This window comes from Podarcis cretensis (genome assembly GCF_951804945.1).
Source record: "Podarcis cretensis genome assembly, chromosome: 16".
In the NCBI taxonomy this organism is placed as follows: domain Eukaryota; kingdom Metazoa; phylum Chordata; class Lepidosauria; order Squamata; family Lacertidae; genus Podarcis; species Podarcis cretensis.
Genome location: NC_137186.1, coordinates 17,404,291 through 17,424,778, shown reverse-complemented (window position 1 = coordinate 17,424,778; position 20,488 = coordinate 17,404,291). Strand labels below are relative to the sequence as shown.

The 20,488-nt window shown below is 48.4% G+C and overlaps 1 protein-coding gene across 11 annotated transcripts in view; it reads left to right on the top strand.

The window, feature by feature from the left end:
* ARHGEF2 (Rho/Rac guanine nucleotide exchange factor 2) overlaps nt 1-14,613 on the top strand; it is a 111,951-nt gene extending 97,338 nt beyond the window's left edge. For 10 of the 11 annotated variants that reach the window (XM_079956442.1, XM_079956440.1, XM_079956441.1 and 7 more), the window contains 14 exons: nt 228-353; nt 497-614; nt 1,789-2,040; nt 2,918-2,994; nt 4,248-4,417; nt 5,915-5,982; nt 6,077-6,271; nt 6,729-6,833; nt 7,535-7,602; nt 8,199-8,240; nt 8,341-8,391; nt 9,383-9,793; nt 10,653-10,845; nt 12,003-14,613. In XM_079956442.1, the coding sequence (XP_079812568.1) occupies nt 228-353; nt 497-614; nt 1,789-2,040; nt 2,918-2,994; nt 4,248-4,417; nt 5,915-5,982; nt 6,077-6,271; nt 6,729-6,833; nt 7,535-7,602; nt 8,199-8,240; nt 8,341-8,391; nt 9,383-9,793; nt 10,653-10,845; nt 12,003-12,088 (1,962 nt within the window). In that variant the 3' untranslated portion in view covers nt 12,089-14,613. The remainder of the gene's footprint in view (nt 1-227; nt 354-496; nt 615-1,788; nt 2,041-2,917; nt 2,995-4,247; nt 4,418-5,914; nt 5,983-6,076; nt 6,272-6,728; nt 6,834-7,534; nt 7,603-8,198; nt 8,241-8,340; nt 8,392-9,382; nt 9,794-10,652; nt 10,846-12,002) is intronic. The other variant, XM_079956434.1, reaches the window with a different exon arrangement.
* The last annotated feature ends 5,875 nt before the right edge of the window (nt 14,614-20,488 follow it).

Below are 20,488 nucleotides of genomic sequence, written 5' to 3'. Positions count from 1 at the left end.
GAGTCAGACCATGGGTTTATCTAGCTCAGTATTGTCTACACTGACTGGCAGCAATGACTCTCCAGGGTCTGAAGCAAGGGAGTCCCAGGGAGTCCCAGCCCTACCCAGAGATACTAGTGGGGATTGAACCTGGGCCCTCCTGCCGCATGCAAGGCATGTGCTCTTCCAGCTGAGCTGTGGCCTGTCTTCCTGTTGTGATCTCACCTCCTTGCACTTCTGCCTTCCAGTTTTCAGGCAGCAGCGCTGAGCAGATGAAGAAGGCCTACTCTGAGTTCTGCAGCCGCCACACTAAGGCCGTGAAGCTTTACAAGGAGCTCTTTGCACGAGACAAGCGGTTCCAGCAGTTCATCCGGGTAAAGGGACTCTCCATCCTTCCTTCCCGCTGGGAAGGTCTATCACCTCACCCCCTTCCGCCCCAAATGGGAACTCCGCCTCCCAAGGCTGTGAAACCTGTTCCCCAGTGTGACCTTTTGCCCCTCTCTGCCCCTTTCTCCAGAGGCTGACACGGTCGACGGTGCTGAGGCGGCATGGGGTTCAAGAGTGCATCCTTCTGGTGACCCAGCGCATCACCAAGTACCCCGGGCTCATCGACCGGATCCTGCAAAACTCCAAAGGTACCAGAGAATGGAGGGCAGGGTGACCTTTCACCAAAGGGGCAAAAAGTTGGCTTCTTTTTCTCTTAATCATGACCATCAAACAATCAACTAATGCCTACAATATCAACTCTCTGAAGCATTTCTGTAGCCTCGTTATGCATGCAATCAATCATCAGGAATCTTCTTTCTTTGTAATGCAGTACAATTGTGTCTTACATGCATTTAACTTGCACAGTTGAAGGCAGGCTGGTTGAAATTGCACAAGTTAAATGCAAGCAAGGCGGAGAGCTTAAAAGCTCTTTTTGTGCTGGGCCTGCTTGTATGGCAAGGCCCAGTCTCTACAATGACTCTGGGGTGATCTCATGAGATCTCTTGGGCAATCTGAGTTCCTGCGAGGTCACACACAAGCACCCCTTGGTTTCCAGAGCTAGCACACCAAACACACCTTGGCCCCCCAAGCAAGGCGTAGAGCTTCAAGTCTCTTTTCACACGGGGTTCTGCTTGTGTTACCTGATGTGGAAAGAGTTTTTAAGCTCTCTGCCTTGCTTGCTGGACAAGCCCTGCTCAGCATGTGGGCTCTGGGAGTACTGGCCATACTCTCTGCCCCCTCAGCTCCAAGGATTTGGGTATATGCAGTTTTCATATATACTGTATTTAAGGAAGATGGTTCATTCAAGATGCACTGCATGGTATTTAAAGTGCCTGCACAAAAATCGGACCTAGATACTCTATTCATCGTCATCACCTGCCAGGTCCTTTGGTACCATTCTACCAAAAGTGGAATTGTACACAGCTCCCAGGACATAATAAATTAATATTCAGCTGCTGATAACCATCCTAATGTAACCTTGATGAACTTCCCAAGCTCAGTAAAGCCATTTGGTGGGGGAGAGAAAATTAAGACTGATACCCAGAGCCTGCTGTGTTGCTTTGTTCAGAATGGTCTAGTGATGCTTATAGCCCTGCCGAATGTGGGCAAGGTCTGGTACCCCTTTGAGACCCAGGAACCGGAAGTGAGCGAGACAGAGGGGCATTGAATCTGCAATGCGATTGGGAGGCAGCAACTGTGAGAGGCTTCAATGGGTTCTGGGCATAAGCTGATTGGAAGAGGGGTTTTCCCTGTGGCCAAAAAGCCCAATAACCAAACCGAGCCTTTGATCATGGTCTCCCCACCTACCTTCCCCCACCCCAGGGAACGAAGCAGACCAGCGGGACCTGAGCACCGCCCTGACTCTGATCAAGGAACTCATTTCCACCGTCGACCAGGAAGTGCACGACTATGAGAAGAATGCGCGGCTGCAGGAGATTTACGGGCGGGTAGATGGGCGTGCCAAGGCCGACCTGCCCTGGGAGCACGGCCCCTTCTGCAAAGAGGAGATGCTGCGTCGCAAGCTGGTGCACGATGGCTGCATGCTCTGGAAGACGGCCACCGGGCGCTTCAAAGGTGGGTGGAGCCTGTGGAGTTGTGTGTGTAGCTCACTGCTGCCCTCTAGTGGCATGCGGCTCTCAAGGAGGGGGATCTCCCAGATGGCAAAAAGAATCCCTGATTATGAACAGGCGCAGTCATGCTTTCTATATGTATTTGCTATGGTTATACATCGGCTTTTGGCCAGCATATTCAAGGCACGTCGCAGTTTGAAAGAATGCCATTATTGTTGTTATTATAAACCTGCCCTTCACCCTAAGGTCCCAGGGAAGGTTACGGTATTAAAACACAACAATGCAAAATTAAAAAGAGTTTAAAACAAATTTTGGGGCCCAAAAACAAACCGGCAACCAGTGCAGCTGTTTTGAACCAGGGGTTATACGAGATCCAAACAGAAACCCAGCTAACTATGTGGCTGCTGCGTTTTGGGCTAGTTGAAGTTTCCTAGTAGTCTTCAAGGGCAGCCCCACGGAAAACCCATTGCCATAATCCAATGCTCTGGAAATTACCAGAGCATGGAGTAGAGTGGCCAATTCATCTCTCTCTAAAAGGGGCCATAGTTGGTAAGCCAGATGGAGTGGTAAAAAGGCATTCTTAGCCACTCAGCTTCCAGTGGTAGTGCAGAATCCAGTAGCAACCCCCCAAGTTGTGTGAGCCTTTTCCTTCCAGGGGGATGTAACCCCTTCCAAGGCAGGCAGTTCTGAGAACGGAGGATCCGAGTGACAGCCAGGATAATAAAGGGGACCTCGTTATCTCCTTCCAGAACAGCAGTGCTGGGTAGTGGTTCTACAGGATCTTCACTTTGATAGGGGAGTGCGAGGGACTGAATGTGCAGCAACAACCCAAAATACCTTTCAGCCCCTAACGCCTTGTTTCTTCCCCTTTTCTCTTGCAGACGTCCTGGTGGTTTTGATGACAGATGTTCTCATCTTCCTTCAGGAGAAGGATCAGAAGTACACCTTCCCCACCCTGGTGAGAGATGCTCTGTGGGCTGTGCCTCTTCCCTGGTGTAAAGGGCTCAGCCTCTCAAACTGGATACTCTGGCTAAGGGAAGCAGGACAGACGAAAGAAAGCCCTTCGCACATAGTTAAACTAGGGAACTTGCTCCCATAGGAGGCAATGATGACCACCAACCTGAGTGTTTTTCAAGGAGGATTGGGCAAATTCATGGAGGAGAGGGTTGTTGATGGCTACTAGCCAGAGTGGCTGTGCTCTTCTGTCATGGTCGGAGGCAGTAAATGCTTCTGAATACCAGTTGCTGGAAGCCACAGGATGGAAAAGTGCTCTTGTGCTTGGGTATTGCTTGAGGGCTTTGTATTGGGGCATCTGGTTAGCTGCTGTGAGAACAGGATGCTGGACTAACTAGATGGGCCACTCTCCTGATCCAGCAGGGCTCTTCTATATGTTTCTAATATGTTTTAGTGATGTTCGTTGTACACTACCTTGGACAGGGTTCTGCCCTGAAAATGGGACAGGTTCCTTTGAATCTTCTTCTTTTTTTAAACCACATGATAAGGGATGCACAGGTGACTTAAGGATTGGCAACAAATCGTTACGAGAGCCATCTTGCAGTCTTTACAAAAATACAAAGTAGAAAAATGGAAATGGTAGGGGAAGAGAGTCACACTCTCTTGCTGTCTCTCACAAACATCTGCTAAGATAATGGTTAACTTGAGCCAAAATTTCAGGAAATCAGGAATCTTTGGCAAAAGGAAGGAATAAAATCTACATTTTTTGCTTATCTGGGATGGGTGGAAATAAAGAGCTTTTAAGAAGTTAGGGGAAATCAGTGGGATCCTCTCTAAGTGGCTTCCATGCTTCTCTAAAATGTCTGATTTGCTGCATCGTGACAACATGATGTCAGCCCAGAAGCATTTCTGAGATGGGGCAATCATAGAAGCGTAGAGCTGGAATGTACCCCAAGGCCCAACCCTGTGCAATAGAGGAACCACAGCTAAAGAATCCCTGGCCGATGGCTACCCAATCTCTGCTTGAAGCAGAGTCCAAACTTCCAATGTGAGTCCAAACTCGCCCTGTGACCTTGGGCCAGTCATTGCCTCTCAGCCTAAAGCTAACTTACAGGGTTGTTGTGGGGTTAAAATCAGGGAAGGGGGGAAACCATGTAAACCCCTTTGGATGAAATGTGGGGCATGACTGTTGGAATGAATTAAAAAACAACAACCAGAAAGGCGCCACAAACGCTGACTTTCTTCCCTCTCTCCCAGGACAAGCCTTCTGTCATCTCCCTCCAAAGACTGATTGTGCGAGACATTGCCAACCAAGAGAAGGGCATGTTCCTCCTCAGCAACACCCCGCCAGAGATGTACGAGGTGCACACCGCCTCCCGCGAGGAGCGCAACACCTGGATGAGGCACATCCAGCAGGCAGTCCAGCTGTGAGTGTTGTGGGTGATGGGGCCCAGCCCTCCTGGTCGGAGGCTCTTGTGGGGATGGACAGATCAGTCGGTCTATCAGCCAGTTTATTGATCCAGCCAACAGACCTCACAATAAAAACGTCCACACCCATCAGCGTATGAAAGGAAGGGCAAGATTGTCGATCAGTCTCTTAGCAGATGGTGAAACACGGCCACATTTTCTTTGGATAAACATAGGAAGGTAGGAAGCTGCCCTTCTGCCGAATCAGGAAAAAACTAGCGCAGAATTGTCCACACTGACTGGGATCTTTTCGCAGCCTCCCCTGGAGGTGCCAGGGATTCAACCTGGGACTTCCGTGTGCAGAGAAGCGGCTCAACCTCTGAATGATGGTCCTTCCCCTAAATAACTCCCCCCCCCCTCGGTCCTACATTGTTGTCAACAGGAACTTAGCTACTGTTTCTATAACTATGTTACCCCCCAAAAAGAAAAACTTAATATTCAGAAGATACAAAGGTGTTTCTGGAGTCACCAACCCTTTCCGGAGATCTCAATAAATCTCACAAAATGGTAGGGCATGGCTCACTCTTTCATTTTCTTCTGGACCACAGGGGCATAACCCGTTAGAGCAGCAGGTGCCCCTAAACCTCCCACCCCCAAAAGCCGAAGGCATCTTGTCAGGTTGGAAGGTGCAGCAGAAAATCCCCTTCTGTATTTGTGGATGCATAAATTACGCAAATATTTGGCCCACAGGTTAACAGTAGTAGGGGCAACAGAACAATGAATGGCAAAGGTGAGCTGGTTTTATTGACTACTGGATAGATCAACTTATTTCCAATTTGCTTGAGCTTCACATTCATAAGCCCACTCCATCCTATTTCCACAATAATCAGTGTGTGTTTTTTAAAGAACCCCCCCCAATGGATTTTACTTCACATTCATTGAGCATGTACACTTTAATTTTTTTTTTTAACCCACATTTTTTAATGCATTTTGGTACCATTTGTGTGTGTATCTCTGTCTGTGTGTGTGCCAAATACCATCTCACCAAATTTGGAGCAGTGCAAAATTCAAATTACAGTCTGCACATCAATCTGAGAGATGCCGATTAGGACGTTTTGCATCAGGTGTCAGAGGAAGAGAATTCCTAAAGTCTGGTTTGGATCTAATGCATGCCAGTGGAAGATACAAGTTTTTTAAAAATTATTTAGGGGAAGGGCTATAGCACAGCAGTGGGGCACCTACTTGATACACAGAAAGTCCCAGGTTGGATCGCCAGTCATGGTAAACCAAGGTAGGCAAATTCAGGCCCAGGAACCAAATGCAGCCCTCCAGGCCTCTTTCCCCAGTCCTTGGGTCTCTCCCCAGGGCACACACCCTCATGTGCCTTCCTCTGCCCCCTCCTCCTCTGGCTTTTATGTGGCTGGAATGTAGCTTCCTGCATAAAGGTGCAAGTTACATCCTTTGCTCTGCCAGGAATCTTAAACTGATCTTTTTTGCTGTCGCTTTGCCCACTACAGTTGCCCCGACCGGGCCGATTTCCCCCTCATTGAGACAGAGAACGAGGCCTCTCTGCGGAAGATGAAAGGTAGGGCAAACGAAACAAGACCTCCAGGAAAGGGTGTTGTTCCTGCTACCCACCACCTCCCCCCAGCAACCATCTCTCTTCCTCCCTCGTGCAGATAAGATACTTCAGTGCGACCGGGAAATCTCCGAACTCCTGGAGGATAAAGTGAGGCTCTTTGCAGACATCCTGGCCCTTCAGAGCTGCAGCGAGGACGGGCCCCTGAGCTGCGTGAACCCTCGCACCCTCTTCCGCACCGAGTCGTCCGACACCCCCCAGGGCGAGAAGCTGATCCAGGAGGCCGTCAAAGAAGGTAGCAAGCTGCTGCACTCAAGGGACACTCCCCACCTTGGCCCAAGTCTCCTGCCTCCGATGAGGGGTTGCAGGAGGTACAAATAGGGTGTCCATAAACCACAGGTGGCTTGAGGGAGGAAAGAACAAATGGGCTTCTTTGAGCTCCCAAGAGCTTGCATTGTCCCATAGGAAGACACGGCTGGCAGCCTAGACTGCTCAGGCAGCAGGTGAGGATGCTTTGCAGTGTGAGAGTTGTAGTCCAAAACAGCGGGTGCAGGGGACACTGAGTTGACAAAGGCTGCAATAAAGTGTGACGGGTTGGTTGGAGATCAGGGGGACAATGTTGGTAATCAGGATTTATTGTACATATTAATACATTCCGTCAAATATTACATGGCTCAGTAATCAATCTGCGTCTCTTTCCCTTTGTCTTCACGCCCCCAATCTCTCTCTTTACTGACAAAATGCCTGCGCAGTGGAACTTCTCAAAGATCTCTTCGTGGGACCCAGCTGGGACCGAGACCAGAACCATAGCCAGGCTCCCAACGGGTGCTCCAGCCCAAACCCCAACAATTCCACAAGTATGTGCCCCTCTTCCTTGCCAGTTTCCCCTAGCAAGTCCATCCCCCACCCCAAAGTTCACCTTACAGGGCAGAGCAGCTCCCCTGCTGAGCTAGTCCTAGGGAAGGAATTCATAACCCCATGTGCTGAGCGACTCCTGTCGCCCCTTCCAGACTATCACTGTTTCATGGGTAGGATTCAGTCACATACCAGGAAAATTGGGTTGTGCAATTAATTATTTTCATTATTATCGATCAATCTTATTGGCTGCTTTTTTCACACAAAAAACCTCAAAGCAAGGTGGAACAATGAAGAAACAAACACATAAAAACCAGCATGAATCAAAACAGAAAAATCCAAAAGACAACCTTGTGCAGTTATAAATCCTTGAGGTTTAAAATTTTTGAGGTTTATGTTTTTAAATTTTGCATATTGTATATTTTATTGTTGTGAGCTGCTTTTGAGACCTTCATGGTGAAAATCAGAATATAATCTTAAAAGCTCCAGGGTGAAGGCTCAATAAATGGGTCATTCGGAAGCGACCTCTGTTTGGTGTAAATTTGGATAGTAAATGAATTTGCCCCAATTTGATTTTCTTTGCTGGCTAAATTTGCATGGAGTTTAGGGAGCTAAGATTTGCAGGGGCGGGGGGGGGGGAGGATCAAGGTGCCTGGAAAGGGATCCACACTCTCACCTGGTTTCATCTATTTTCCTCCTGCAGATGGCGAAACCGGAACCATCAACGGCTCTCTCGAATTCATCAGGCTTGAGTCTGACTCAAATCAACGGGTGAGTCTTTTGGTGTGGCTGGTGGGGAGTTCGTGCCTGAGCTCTGCGCCTGGCCTGGAGTCTAGAATGGAGCAGAAGGTTCTCCTCGGTCAAGATGGAGCAAACTGAACTGGGAGAAAGCAACACCCTCCTGCCTCCCCAAGCAGGAAATGATCTCATTTAAGCAGGAAATGATCTCAATTAAGGAGAAGCTGCAAAGTCATTTCTTACCTCTAGGGAACCCTCTCACCACCACCAGTATTCTCAAAGAAAGCTTGAAAAACCAAATATTTTTTCCGCCAAGCAAGCCCAAAAGAGGTTTGTCCCTCACTAGCTGAAACATCTCAAGAGCTTTAAGATCTCCATTGGAGATTTTTTCCCCCAAGGGGAAAAAAAAATATCCATAGCTTACTGATAGAATATCTACTTTGCCTGCAGAAGGTTCTGGTTTCAATTGCTGGTGCTTCTTGGTAGGGCTGGAGATGTCCCACACCTGTAATCCTTGGGGAGCAGCTTCCAGTCAGTGTAGACAATATGGAGCTAGGTGGATATGTGATTTCCTGGCCAGTTTTTCCAAGTTGGCACCTGACACAGTTTGTGTTACATCCCTACTGTAGGATGGGAACGGCAATCAGCTACAACAGAAAGTACCACAGGAGGTGAGTGGAACAGAGGAGACCTGGGGCAGGGGGCCGGGGCCGGGGGCTATGGGGTGGCGCGGCCTTGTCGGACTGATTGCCTTGTCCTTCCACCCCGCAGGAAGTGCTGCAGCGGCTCAGGACTCTGTACTCCCTTCTTCACAACCTGCAGGTCAGTGTGATTTTAGCCTCCATTCCAGGGCTCCTGTTCGAAGAGGATGTCATTTGTTTCAGAGCTGCGTCTGCTAAGAGCTTGCATTTTTGGGTACAGCACAGTTGCATCTTAGGTGCATTTAACTTGGCTGATTGAAATTGCACGAGTTCAATGCAAGCAAGGCAGAGAACTTGAAAGCTCTTTTTGCTCTGTGTCCGCTTCACGTGATCCAAGCGCGAAAAGAGCCTTTAAGCTCTCCACCTTGCTTGGGGGGCAAGGTCTGCTCTGCATGGAGACTCTGGAAGTGCTGAGGAGTCTTTCACTCCCCCCCCCCCAACTGTCTGACTGCAGGGCAGGTCCAAAGTTTAGTTTAGGGTATGCACATTTTTTTTTATACGCAGGACGCTTGGAAAGTGAACCACCATGTAAGATGCAATCATGCAGTATATGAAGGGTAGAAAACGGCCTGTTGCTGAACCAGGTGACCAGCCCCAGGAAGGCAAAACAGGAGCAGAACGCACTTGCTTTTCACAATCCAGTTGTTGTTATATTAGATTTGTATACTGCCCTGCACCTGCAGTTATGCAATTCTCTTCCTGAGGAGGTCCAGACATTTTCAGCAGCTTTCCCCAACCAACCCCATGCCTTCCATGTATCAGACTACAATTCCCATCAGCCCCAGCTAGCAGGATTGTATTGCCAGGGACTGGTGGGAATTGTAGTCCAAAATGGCAATGCTGCTGGGGGCTGCTGGGCACTGCAGTTTAAAACAGCTGGTGGGCGCCAGCTTTGGAAAGCCTGGTTTTGAGTCCCCAGAGGCCAGTTTCTTCAATAATGGCAGGATAATGCTTGGCTTGTCATCCTCACCTCTGTTGTAGCTGGCCAGGATGCAAGACTGTGGCAGCACAACAGCCTTGCAGTGCCCTTCTGGATATCAAGAGCCAATAACAAGGCCGATTAGGCTATCCTGCCTCCTGCTAATGGCGCCTCTCCGTTTGCTCCCCTCCAGGGTGTTGTGGCGCATCAGGACTCGCTCCTGGAGCTTCAGCTGCAGGAGGCCGGTGAGCGGCGGGAGAGGCTGAGCCGGACCAACTCACGCAAGGAAGGCTCCTCCTCCGCCGACCGGCAGGCCACCGACCTCTCGCTGCTGCAGAAGCAGCACACGCTGCTACAGGAGGAGCTGAGCCGCTGCCGGCAGCTCTGCCAGGAGAAAGTGCAGGAGGTGGCTGCCCTGGAGGTCCGTCTGCGGGAGAGCGAGCAGGAGAGGGCCCGGCAGGAGCAGGAGGCGGAAGAAGCGCGCAGGCAGATGGTGGCTCTGCGGCAACCTCTGGAGGCGGCCTGGGGGCGCAAGGGGGCGGAGCCTCGGAGGCGCAGCTTGCCTGCAGGCGACGCTCTGTACCAAAGCTTCACCCCACCTCCGGTAAGCGCATCTTCCCATTGGGCTCGAAATCTTTCCGGTCAGCCTGGTATTCGCCAACCCAGCACTCTCCAGATGCCTCCCATCAGTTTGGACTGGCCAAGGATGGTGGGAGTGCAAAAAGGCATGCTGGCTGGGACTGAATTACATTTTCTGCCATCCACGAATAATAAAGTACTTCTTTTTCCATCCCTAAGCCATTTCCCTTCAGGTATCCCAATAAAATCTCAGTAGGGTCCAATGGAGGGTTTCCAAGTCTAAAAACGTAGGAAAATAGAGCAAATGGTGGCAAAATAAACAGGGGAGGAGTGTTAGATCAATTAGTTACAGCAGGATGGGGAGCTGCCCTGTGGGCTGTATCCTGCCCTCTCAGTGTTTTTGTGCTTCTGCCCCCCCCCCATTTGTCCTTTAAAAAAAAATAAAAAATACTAGGTTCCCCCATTGAGATGCCTGAGTTGGAGGTGGGAAAACCTTATTCCTTCCCTGAGCTCTGCAAGGGGGGGGGCCCATTTTAAGGAAACGTAAGTCTCTTTGAAGCTTAAATCTATTTATGCATAATTATTTATAGCCTACCTTTTAGCTAAGACCCCCTCTGGGTCCTTTCCAACTCTACAATTCTGCAAAATCCTTCCAAGGCAGCTTAGCAGTAACAAAGACCCAGGGTTGTTTACTGCATCTGCTCAGAGTAGGTCCACTGAATTGAATGGACTTGGGTCCATCGTGCCCATTATTTGTAATTGGCTACAACCCACATTAATAAAACCACAATATTGAAAGGTATGTCCATAATGCCAACAGCTCGTCGGAACGCATCCTTTTGAGGCTTTGATCCAGGTTCACCCCCTTCTTCTCTTTCTGACAGCAGAGCCGAGGAGGCGACCTGCTCTCTCCTGGCAGCCACTCCTTCCACCAGACCTTCGCCGGTTGTCAGCGGGATGACATGGCTTACCACGGTGCGCCTGGTAGACTCCAGGAGGGTGACCACGATCTGGAGGTGCTCCCCGAGGAAGGAGGAGGGGTTGCCCACCCACATTCTCCCCCTTCGAGCCCAAGAGGTGAGGGATGAAAGGTCTTTCTCTGGAGATGCTGCAAGCTGTGATGTCATCCAGCTTCCCCTGCAAGGGAGGATAGCCAAGCTTTCCCTATGTTTAGGCTCTCCTGAGAGATTAAAATCAAAGCCAAACCCATATGCCCATATGACGCCAGGCCAGGTTCAAGGGCCTTGCATTACTTTACAGCTTGGGTCCAGGACCTCCTGATTCCTCAGATCCCTGCCCAATCACCAAGCTCTTTGCAGGTGGCCCCCCACGGCTCAGATGCACAGGTCGTAACTGCTAGAAGCCACACAGTTGGTCCAAGCCTGTGGAACTCCCTCCCAATAGAGATTAGACAGGGAACCAACTTGCTAAACTTCAGGCGCATGACAAGGACTTTCTGGTTCCAGCAGGCATTTGAAGGTGGTGTTCAGCTTTACGGTGACTTTTTTCTCCGCATGGCTTATTTTTATATACACCACTTAGAAATGCTAATTTTTAAGTGGCCTTAAATAAAAGAAAATAAAAGAGGGATTTGCTTTTAAATGGAACAGCAGTCAGGGGTAGGTCTTCATTAGCATGGCCAGCCAAGTATCCTGTTGCCTAAGCCAGTAAAATCTTTTGTAGGTACCTTTTCGTCATGGTCCTGTAGCTTTTTTCCCTTACCCTTTGAGCACTTATTTATTTACTTACCTGATTATTTTCCATATCTGTACAGATATCCATCAGTATATGTTCTTTGGGTGGCCCTGCATAGAGCAACAAATAAAATACAATAATTAAGATACAAGGTTCTGTCTTGGACCTGGTGTTGTCCCACAGCTCTATAAATGACATGGATGAAGGAATGCTCATCAGATTTGCAGCTGATACCAAACTGAGAGATTTCCCCTCCCTCTCAAGGTATCAATGCTCTTGGCCCTAGAAATGTAGACTGTGCAGTATTGAGTTTGGACATGTATAAATATTACATTTTGAGGTTCTAGATTCAGATTCTAAACATTTGGCCAAATTTGCACGCAGATAAAAATCTGATGTGAACGTCCAGGTGTAAGAGCCAAGTTGTCTCTGCAGAAAAGACCCACATTCTACAGTCAATCTGCTTTTTCTTTACTGTTTTTGATCTTCATTAACGGCCATTATCCACCACTTCAAGGTCTTTTTTGCCTGGTTTCCAGATTTCCAGAGGATGCAGGACATCCCGGAGGAGGCTGAGAACACCCAGGAACTGAATGTCGGAGACGGCGGCTCCTCAGAGAGCTAGATGGTGTGGCAGGGTGGGGTTACATTGGGGTATCGCTGCCCCCAACCAAACTCCAGGTTTCCTCCAATCAAAGCCATGCCTGGAACTTCAGGGACTTGGAAAGGCCACACCAAGCTAACTTTGGAGTGGGCTGTGGGCGGGTAAGAGGGGAGGGGGTAGCGGGAAACCACGCCCTGAGAGTGGGGAGAGGCACCGGGAACTGGGTCACAGCTCCCCCCCTGGGGACCGCCGCTTGATCTGTGGCCTTGATCATTCCTCATTGATGGGCGATGGGGCAGGGGGAGGACCACCTTCTTATTGCCCCACAGGGCGTCTTCTTCAATTCAGATTGCGGGGAGAGCGGGGGATGACCCGGAGAGTTCGGGTACCATGAATACCTGGGATGTGGCTGATTCCGAACCCCACCCCACCTCTGTTTAGTTGAACTTTATTTATTTTGGGAATGGGTGGAGCCTGCCCCCCTCTCCTTGCAAAGAATAAGTTTTAAATTATTCTTTATTTTATTTTATTGCTTCTCCATGGGTCTCTGCGCACAGGGCAAGAAGTAGTGTTTTCTGCTTTCCTGGCCAACCTCTGCATCTTGAGAAGGGGAAGGAGGAAGGTCTGTCAACCCAAGACAGTCCATATGAGTCCACAGAATTCTTACACTGCATGTGTCCCAGCACCAGGTTTGTGTGCCTGGTGTCCTTGGAGTTGTGGATTTAACCCCTCATCAGGGATTCCCCCCCCCCCCCGGTCACACACACTTTGAATCCAGTATTTTATCTGGATAAGACACACTCTACCTACCCCGCTTCCCATTCTCTCTCTGTCTCTCTCACACACAAATCTGCTACCAAGACAGGCATTCCTCTCTCCCTGTGACACACAGCACAAAGAACAAACTTTCTAATGCCTCTTTAAAGGAACACTCTACATTACAAATTGGCAAACCGGTTGTACATACACCGGTTGCAGGTCCCCGCCCCCCCCCCACACACATACACACACACAGTTTCAGGGTTCATAGTTGTGGCAGGAAACAAAGCACTTCAGTAGTAAATGGTTGCGCCCTGCCAAGGACCTTCAGTTCCAGAGAATGTTGACCCAAATGCTAAAACAGGGGAACTTCCTTTGGGGAATACATCTAGAAGCCCCTGATTTATCTTTATAATGATTCAAGCTGCTAAAGCACAACAATTCATCGCTCCGAGACAGGCCTTGGGAAGGCTGGTTAATGCAATTGCAGTTTGCAGGAGACTGAGATATTGCAAACATCTGACAACTTGATACCCTCCAGATATTTTGGACTACAATTCCCATCAGCCCCGTGGTGCACAGGCTGGGAATTGTAGCCCAAAACACCCAGAGGTGTTTTACCCGCAAATTCTGCATTACAATATTGTGGCCCTTAACATTCCAAGCAGAGCCTCTGCTGCTTTGTAAAAATATGTCGACACACTGCCTCCTAGAGGACAGTAAATGGAACGACTGCCTCTCAGATTCTAAATTTTGCCCTAAAGCTACTCAAATGATGAGGAGGACATTTGGGAAGCAGACACGATTCCTCCTGGCTGCCCAACCAGGCTTGGCCGTGTTATTGGAGGGAGAATTTCCCCCAAGTTATGGTGTTACCTATAGTTTGCAGGTAATGAAGACGGCCCTGCTGTATATTGGGGGAGGGGCAGTGGAAATTTTATTTTTAACTCAATCTAGTGACTTCCTTTCTGTACCAAAGCTAGGGATTTTTCTTTAAAGATATCTGTCGGGGTGGGGGGGAGATTTAATCCAGGGTTGTTGTTTTTTTAAAGGAGTCCTGGAGCTAGCTTGATTAGGCTACAGCTCTAGACTTTACACCATAACACACTCCACTGAAACAAGCAGGGATTTCAACCCAATTTGGTGACCCATGGAGAGTTAGCCCTAGAGCAGATTACACAGCAGAAATTTTTCTGCCCAAGGTGAATATGATTTGAAAGGAGTGGTTACGGAGTTTGTGAATGAGCTGCCTTTTCTTCCCCGTCTTATAAAAAGAAAATTGCATGCACACCTCAAAATCCCTGAACTATTTCAGGGAGAGGTATGTATGTACATATCCAGGGTGGAAAACCCATTTTGGGTAAAACAAGTTTTGATACAGTAAAATGCTGCTCCCTCCTCAAATGCTGCCTTTCTGATGGCAAATGCATCCTCCCCCATCTCTAGAAGTAAAACTCAATGGATGTTCTCTCCCACCCCACTCCCATTTTTCCAAAACATCTTAGAAAAAGACACATTGGGTTGTTGTTGTTTTTTGTAAAGATAATTTAAAAAAATTAAATCCTGCTGTGCTGACCAATAACACCTCTTAATAGAAAACATTAAAGAAGAGGGAGTGATCGCTACAAAGGACTTTTTGTTTTTAAATTAATTCTCAAGACTGATTTTTATAAATATATATATATATTATATGACGAGAAAAAAATGGTTTATTGTTTCCTGTTGATTTAACTTGTAAACCGAAAGGAGAGAAAAAAAAGGCTAATTAAAGAAGTCAAAACCAAGAATGTGTCGACTTTGCTTGGGGCTGGGGAGGGATTAAGTTGAAAAGATGGCAATTTCATCCAAGACCAAGACATAAGAATGTAAGAAGAGCCCTGCTGGATGAGTCCAATGGCCTGTCTAGTCCAACATCCTGTTCTCACAGTGGCCAACCAGTGGTCCCAATGGGAAACCAGCAAGCAGGACCTGAGCACAAGAGCAAACCTGCCTTTTCCAGCAACTGGGATTCAGAAGCATCGCTCCCTCTAACTGTGGAGACAGAGCAGAGCCACTTGGGCTAGTAGCCACCAGGAGATGCCAGGTGCTGATCCACACCCTTCTGGAAGTACCTGCAGAAAGGGACCCTGATGCAGCTTGCCTTCATAGGTCTGCTTCCACCCTCCCAATATATAAAGCGCTATATTGGCTTTCCAGTCAGCCAAAGGCGTGGTTGCAGCCAAGGTGAATACAGCAAGCCCTAAAGTGCTTTCAACAGTACATAGCGGGGAGAGCAGGGTTCAAAATGATCCTTGGTTTGGGATTGCGGGTGTTTCAGGCTAGGAATGTTTCTGCTTTCATCCTGGTGCCCTGCAGATATTTTGGACTATAGCTCTCATCAGTCCTTGCCAGCACAGCCATTTTGGGCTGCAACAGGCTGGGGCCGATGGGAACTGTAGTTTGAAAGATCTGGAGGGCACCTGGTGGGCAGAAGCAGTCTGAATACCTGGACAGGGATAAAGTCTCCAAGTCGATCCTGACGGTTGGCTAGGTTCCTGGCCTTCAATTTGGCTTTGTATGATAAAATTGTAGAGCAAATGTTAGCCTGACGGCAACTATTAATCTTATGAGGCCCAAAGGCCTGCCTGAATAAGCCCAATCTAGTTGCATACAAAGCAAGTCCTTAATATTTGACTAGTCGCCCAAGAATGTGGATGGTGGTGGGTGCGAATTCAAAAAAATTGAACTCTCCGTTCAAAGTGGCAGGCAGGTACATTGCATCCCAAACCTGCTATCTCGAGTCAACCTGTTAAATCAGTTGCTTTAAAGAAGAAAAATAAGCAGAAGTTGGAAAGAGGTGGGTTGGGGTGTGTTTGTTTGTACAGAAGGGAAGAACGGAGAGATAATATAGAAGACCAGTCCCCGGGAGATTGCAAAGATAAAGGGCACCATTTTCCATGTTTGTCAGAGAGAAAGAGGAAATTAAATGCTACATCAAACAAAAGAAAGGGAGGAAAGCAAGAAGCGGGCAGGTAATTAGAATAACCAAGTTACTCTTGATTGCTGGTAGTAATTTGGAGCTAATTAGGCCAGGCTAGTTGGAAGCTGGGAGTTGGGCTATTTGTATCTTGAGGAACAGCTTTTGGTCATGATGTTGCAAAGCAATTTGCCTCATCTGGACAGGGCTGGTTACCTTTGGGTTGATACAGTTGTACTACAGTTTTGATAATAATAATAAAAGTTGATCTCCAGCCTGCCTGTCTCTGACTCTGGGTTGGGGAAGATTGAATCATAGAATTGTAGAGTTGGAAGGGATCCCAAAGGTCTAGTCCAGGGATGTCCAACCGGTCGATTGCGAACCACCGGTCGATCGCAGGGCATTCCTGGTCGATTGCGTGATTCTTAAATGATCCCACCAAAAGAAAAGAAATACAAAAAGAAAAAAAGCTCAACAGCTTTGCTGAAGCCTCCCCAGAATAAGCTCAAGAACTTTAGGTCTTCCTCCCCCCCCAAAAGCTCAACAGCCTTTGTCAATCCAATGAGTAGATCATTCTCTTGGGCGTTGGACATCCCTGGTCTAGTCCAATCCCCAGTAATGCAGGAACCACAGCTAAAGTGGAAAGGGGGCCCAAGTTTGGAATAATGAAAAAGCCCCGCCTAAAAATCAAAGGGAAAAGAAAATCTGGGACACAACCAGGATATTCACCCCAGGAGCCTAGTCTCTGAGGCAGCTGAAGAATGAGATCTCTGGTGGACTTTCCTTGTGCCTAATATGTGTTGTTTTTTTAATGAGGAGCTGACTCCACCCGGAGCACAAACACAGCACAGACTGTGGAAATGGAAAATGTGCAGCTGGTGTTTTCTCAAGAAATCTCTGCTGCCCCGCCTTTTGACTCCTGTAATTTAATTTCTCTAAACAGGAAGCCCGGATTTGCATTTATTGTGTTTGCTCCAAACTTTATTACCGTGATTTCTCTCCTGTGATGGATCTTTGTCACGACCTTCTCTGGACTGCTCCATGCACAACACAGGTTGTGGGCTGCTTATTCGAGGGATCTGCTTCTGTTTCCCTTTCTCCTTGAGGTCCCCTTAGGCAGCATGTCTACGCTGCCCAGTCTCTGCCTGCCTTGCAAAGAACATGAGGCATGAACCTGGAAGTTCTGGATTCAAATCTCACCTCAGCTCAGATATTAAAAACTCCCATGAAAATTTAAAAAACATGGATCATGATTGTACTTTTTACCCAAAGAGAGAGTGGGACCACCACATTGTCCCAACGCCACATTGTCAACACAGCAACCCTGTGAGGCAGGCTAGACTAAGAGGCAGCAGTCTGACCAAGGTCTCCCAGTCAGCTTTTCTGACATAAAGGAATTGAACCTGGCTCAGCCTCTGCTGAGGTGAAGTGTTGAACAGACTTTGGGTAATAATTAAACTGATTTAAACTGTGAAAAAGGCGCAAAAACCGCCCAAAAAGAGCACTTGCATTGTGTTTTTATGTGTTAAATGATATTCAGCGCCGGTTTTAACAGGGTTAATTATTTAAAACACACACAGAGCATGTTTTATTAGTGTCACTTGTAATTTATGACATGTGTCACCCTGGGTCCTACACTAAGAGAAAGGCAGCCCTGTGGGGCAACAACAGCCCTGTGAGGTAGGTTAGGCTAAGAGGCAGTGACTGGCCTTTGATGTCACCCAGTGAGCTTTGTGGCTGAGTGGTGGATTTGAACCCTGGTCTCCCAGGTCCTAGTCCAGCATTTTAACTGCTACATGACACTGCAAAGTTTCTTGTTGCAGAGAGAATGAAGTACTTGCATTTATGTTGGGGTGAATGGGTGGGTGACAGAGAGAGGAAAAGAGAGAAATCAGGGTTAATTCAAGGTGGCCCCATGCAGGTCTTCCATATTCACATCAGACATGGCTGGACGGCAGGTAATGGACTCCCGTTGGAGCCTTGAGGCTTCTGCTCCACGTGCAGAGCAGAGACGGTGGGGTGCAGCCCTTCTTGTTGGTGGAAGGAAAAGTTATGGCTCCCCACCCCTCCAAGGAACGTCTCTGGCCCATTCCCAGGGATCGCTTTACCTTTTGATAACAGTGTTTCAGGCCAATAAATCTTGAACTCAAAACAGCCCATAAATCTGAAGACCAGGCGTGGTTCTGACGTCTACCATCAAATGTCTATGGGGCGGCAGGATCTTCCCTTTTGCCTGGCTGCAGTTCATAAACAAATGTTTATATACTGATTGCGTTTCCAGCCCACCTTTTTCTCCAAAGAGCTCAAGGAGGTGTGCGTGATTCTCTCTCTCTTCCTCGTTTAACCCCCGCAACAACCCTGTGAGGTAAAAAGGTAAAGGTACCCCTGCCCGTACGGGCCAGTCTTGACAGACTCTGGGGTTGTGCGCCCATCTCACTTAAGAGGCCAGGGGCCAGCGCTGTCCGGAGACACTTCCGGGTCACGTGGCCAGCGTGACATCGCTGCTCTGGCCAGAGCCAGAGCCAGAGCACATGGAAACGCCGTTTACCTTCCCGCTGGTAAGCGGTCCCTATTTATCTACTTGCACCCGGAGGTGCTTTCGAACTGCTAGGTTGGCAGGCGCTGGGACCGAGCAGCGGGAGCGCACCCCGCCGCAGGGATTCGAACCGCCGACCTTTCGATCGGCAAGCCCTAGGCGCTGAGGCTTTAACCCACAGCCAAAAAGCAGTGACTGGCCTTCAAGGTCACCCAGTGAGCTTTATGGCCAAGTGGGGGATTTGAACCCTGGTCTCTCCCAGGTTGGAGTCCCAACGCTCCAACCACTATGTCATGCTGCCTCTTGAAGACAGTGAGACTGTCTGGATAGGAAGGCTTCCTTCTGGGGGCCCCTTGCTCCTCTCCTCACCATCTGCCCCTTCTCTCTCCAAAAGTGCCTTTTTTAACGCTGCCCCCTCTTCCAAAATGTGTTGAGCACCACCGCACAGATACAGGGAGAAGAACGCCCACTGAAAACTGTGGGGGTCTTACCTGGAAGCCCATTGGAAGCAGTGGGATGAGTATCAGTTCTCATGGCAAGGCTTCATTGAAATAAATGCAAGCTTGAATACGGAATGTGATGAAAACTTGACATGTTAAGATCTCATTTCAGTCACTTGCTTAGAATAAGTAAGTGGAAAGTTCCCGACATACAGGCTTTTGAATTGTTCTTGGTGCTGAAGGTGCTAACCCTGCTTTGCTCATACGTTATTAATATGTAATTAATAAGAGAATATTCTGGAGGTCAAGGGGAAGAGAAACCTGTTTTCGTCTCCATTGGAGATTCTTATACCCTCCTAGCATTCCTTGAATCCTGTGCCAGGCCCCGAATGGAGATACAGGCTGGATATTTTTTGATGCCAACGACTGCGTGTGGATTCTGCCAATAAATGTGCCTGCTCAACTCTGCCCCAAATCATATTTAACGTTAAAGCGCATTTCCTGCAGCACTTGAATTCATACCCCACCAAGTGAAAACTCTTTTTTTAAAAAGCAGAGGAACCCCACAGCTGTTCTTGCATGGTGGGGCAGACATTTGCCAACCTGGTGCCCTCCAGCTGTTTGGGAATGCAGCTCCTATGAGCCCCTGAAGGGCTCCAGGTTGGGAAAAGTCCATGGAGGGGCTAAGAAAGACCCTCTAGACCATGGGTAGGAAACTAAGTCCTGGGGGCCGAATCCGACCCAATCGCCTTCTCAATCCAGCCCATGGACAGTCCAGGAATCAGCATGTTTTTACATGAGTAGAATGTGTGCTTTTATTTAAAATGCATCTCTGGATTATTTGTGGGGCATAGGAACTCATTCATTTTTTTCCTTCAAAATATAGTCCGGCCTCCCACAAGGTCTGAGGGACAGTGGACCAGTCCCCTGTTGAAAAAGTTTGCTGACCCCTGCTCTAGACTGAGAGTCTGGAGAGCTTTTGCTACAGCAGTCAATATGGGGTTAGCTGGACCCATGGGCGTAGGCAGGGGGGACAGCTGCCCCCCATCAAGTAAATAAATAAAAAAACTAACTGAACAATTGTGTCACAGATAACTCAGTTCTACCCCCCCCCCCCAACATAAAGCCCATAGCTGGACCAGTAGCCTCTCACTCAGCAGAAGATAGAAACTTATATTTGTATTTTAAACTTAAACCTTCCCCTTGTTTCTAAATCTCACCACAGCTTGCCCAGGACTCACTGGCAGAGAGGACTTGGAAAATACCCAACTGAGGACCTTAGCTCTGCTGTCTTTCAAATGGAATTTCAGGGTGGTTGTGAGAGGTGAACATGGGAAGCAGCCTTATACCCAGTCAGTCCATCTAGCTTAGCATTGTCTACACAGACCGGCAGCAGCTTTCTGGAATTTCAGGCAGGATCTCTGCCAGTCGTACCTGGAAATGCCAGCAGGGATTGAACCTGGGACCTTCTGCATGCAAAGCAGGTGCTCTCCTGCTGAGCTGTGGCCCTTGGCCAGGGTGAAGTCAGGGCTCTTTCCATGGGACCAAATTAATGATTAACGGTGATAAAGAAAGGAAGAAGCTGCTTTGGAAATTAAAGCTGCTGAGGGGAATGTGGAAGAAACACTTAAAGCTCTGAACCTGCTTTCTTGAGTGTAAGTTCTGTTGTGGGCTTGTTTCCAAGTAAATCTACCTGGGATCTGCCTCCAGGAGATAACTGAAGAGTCAGG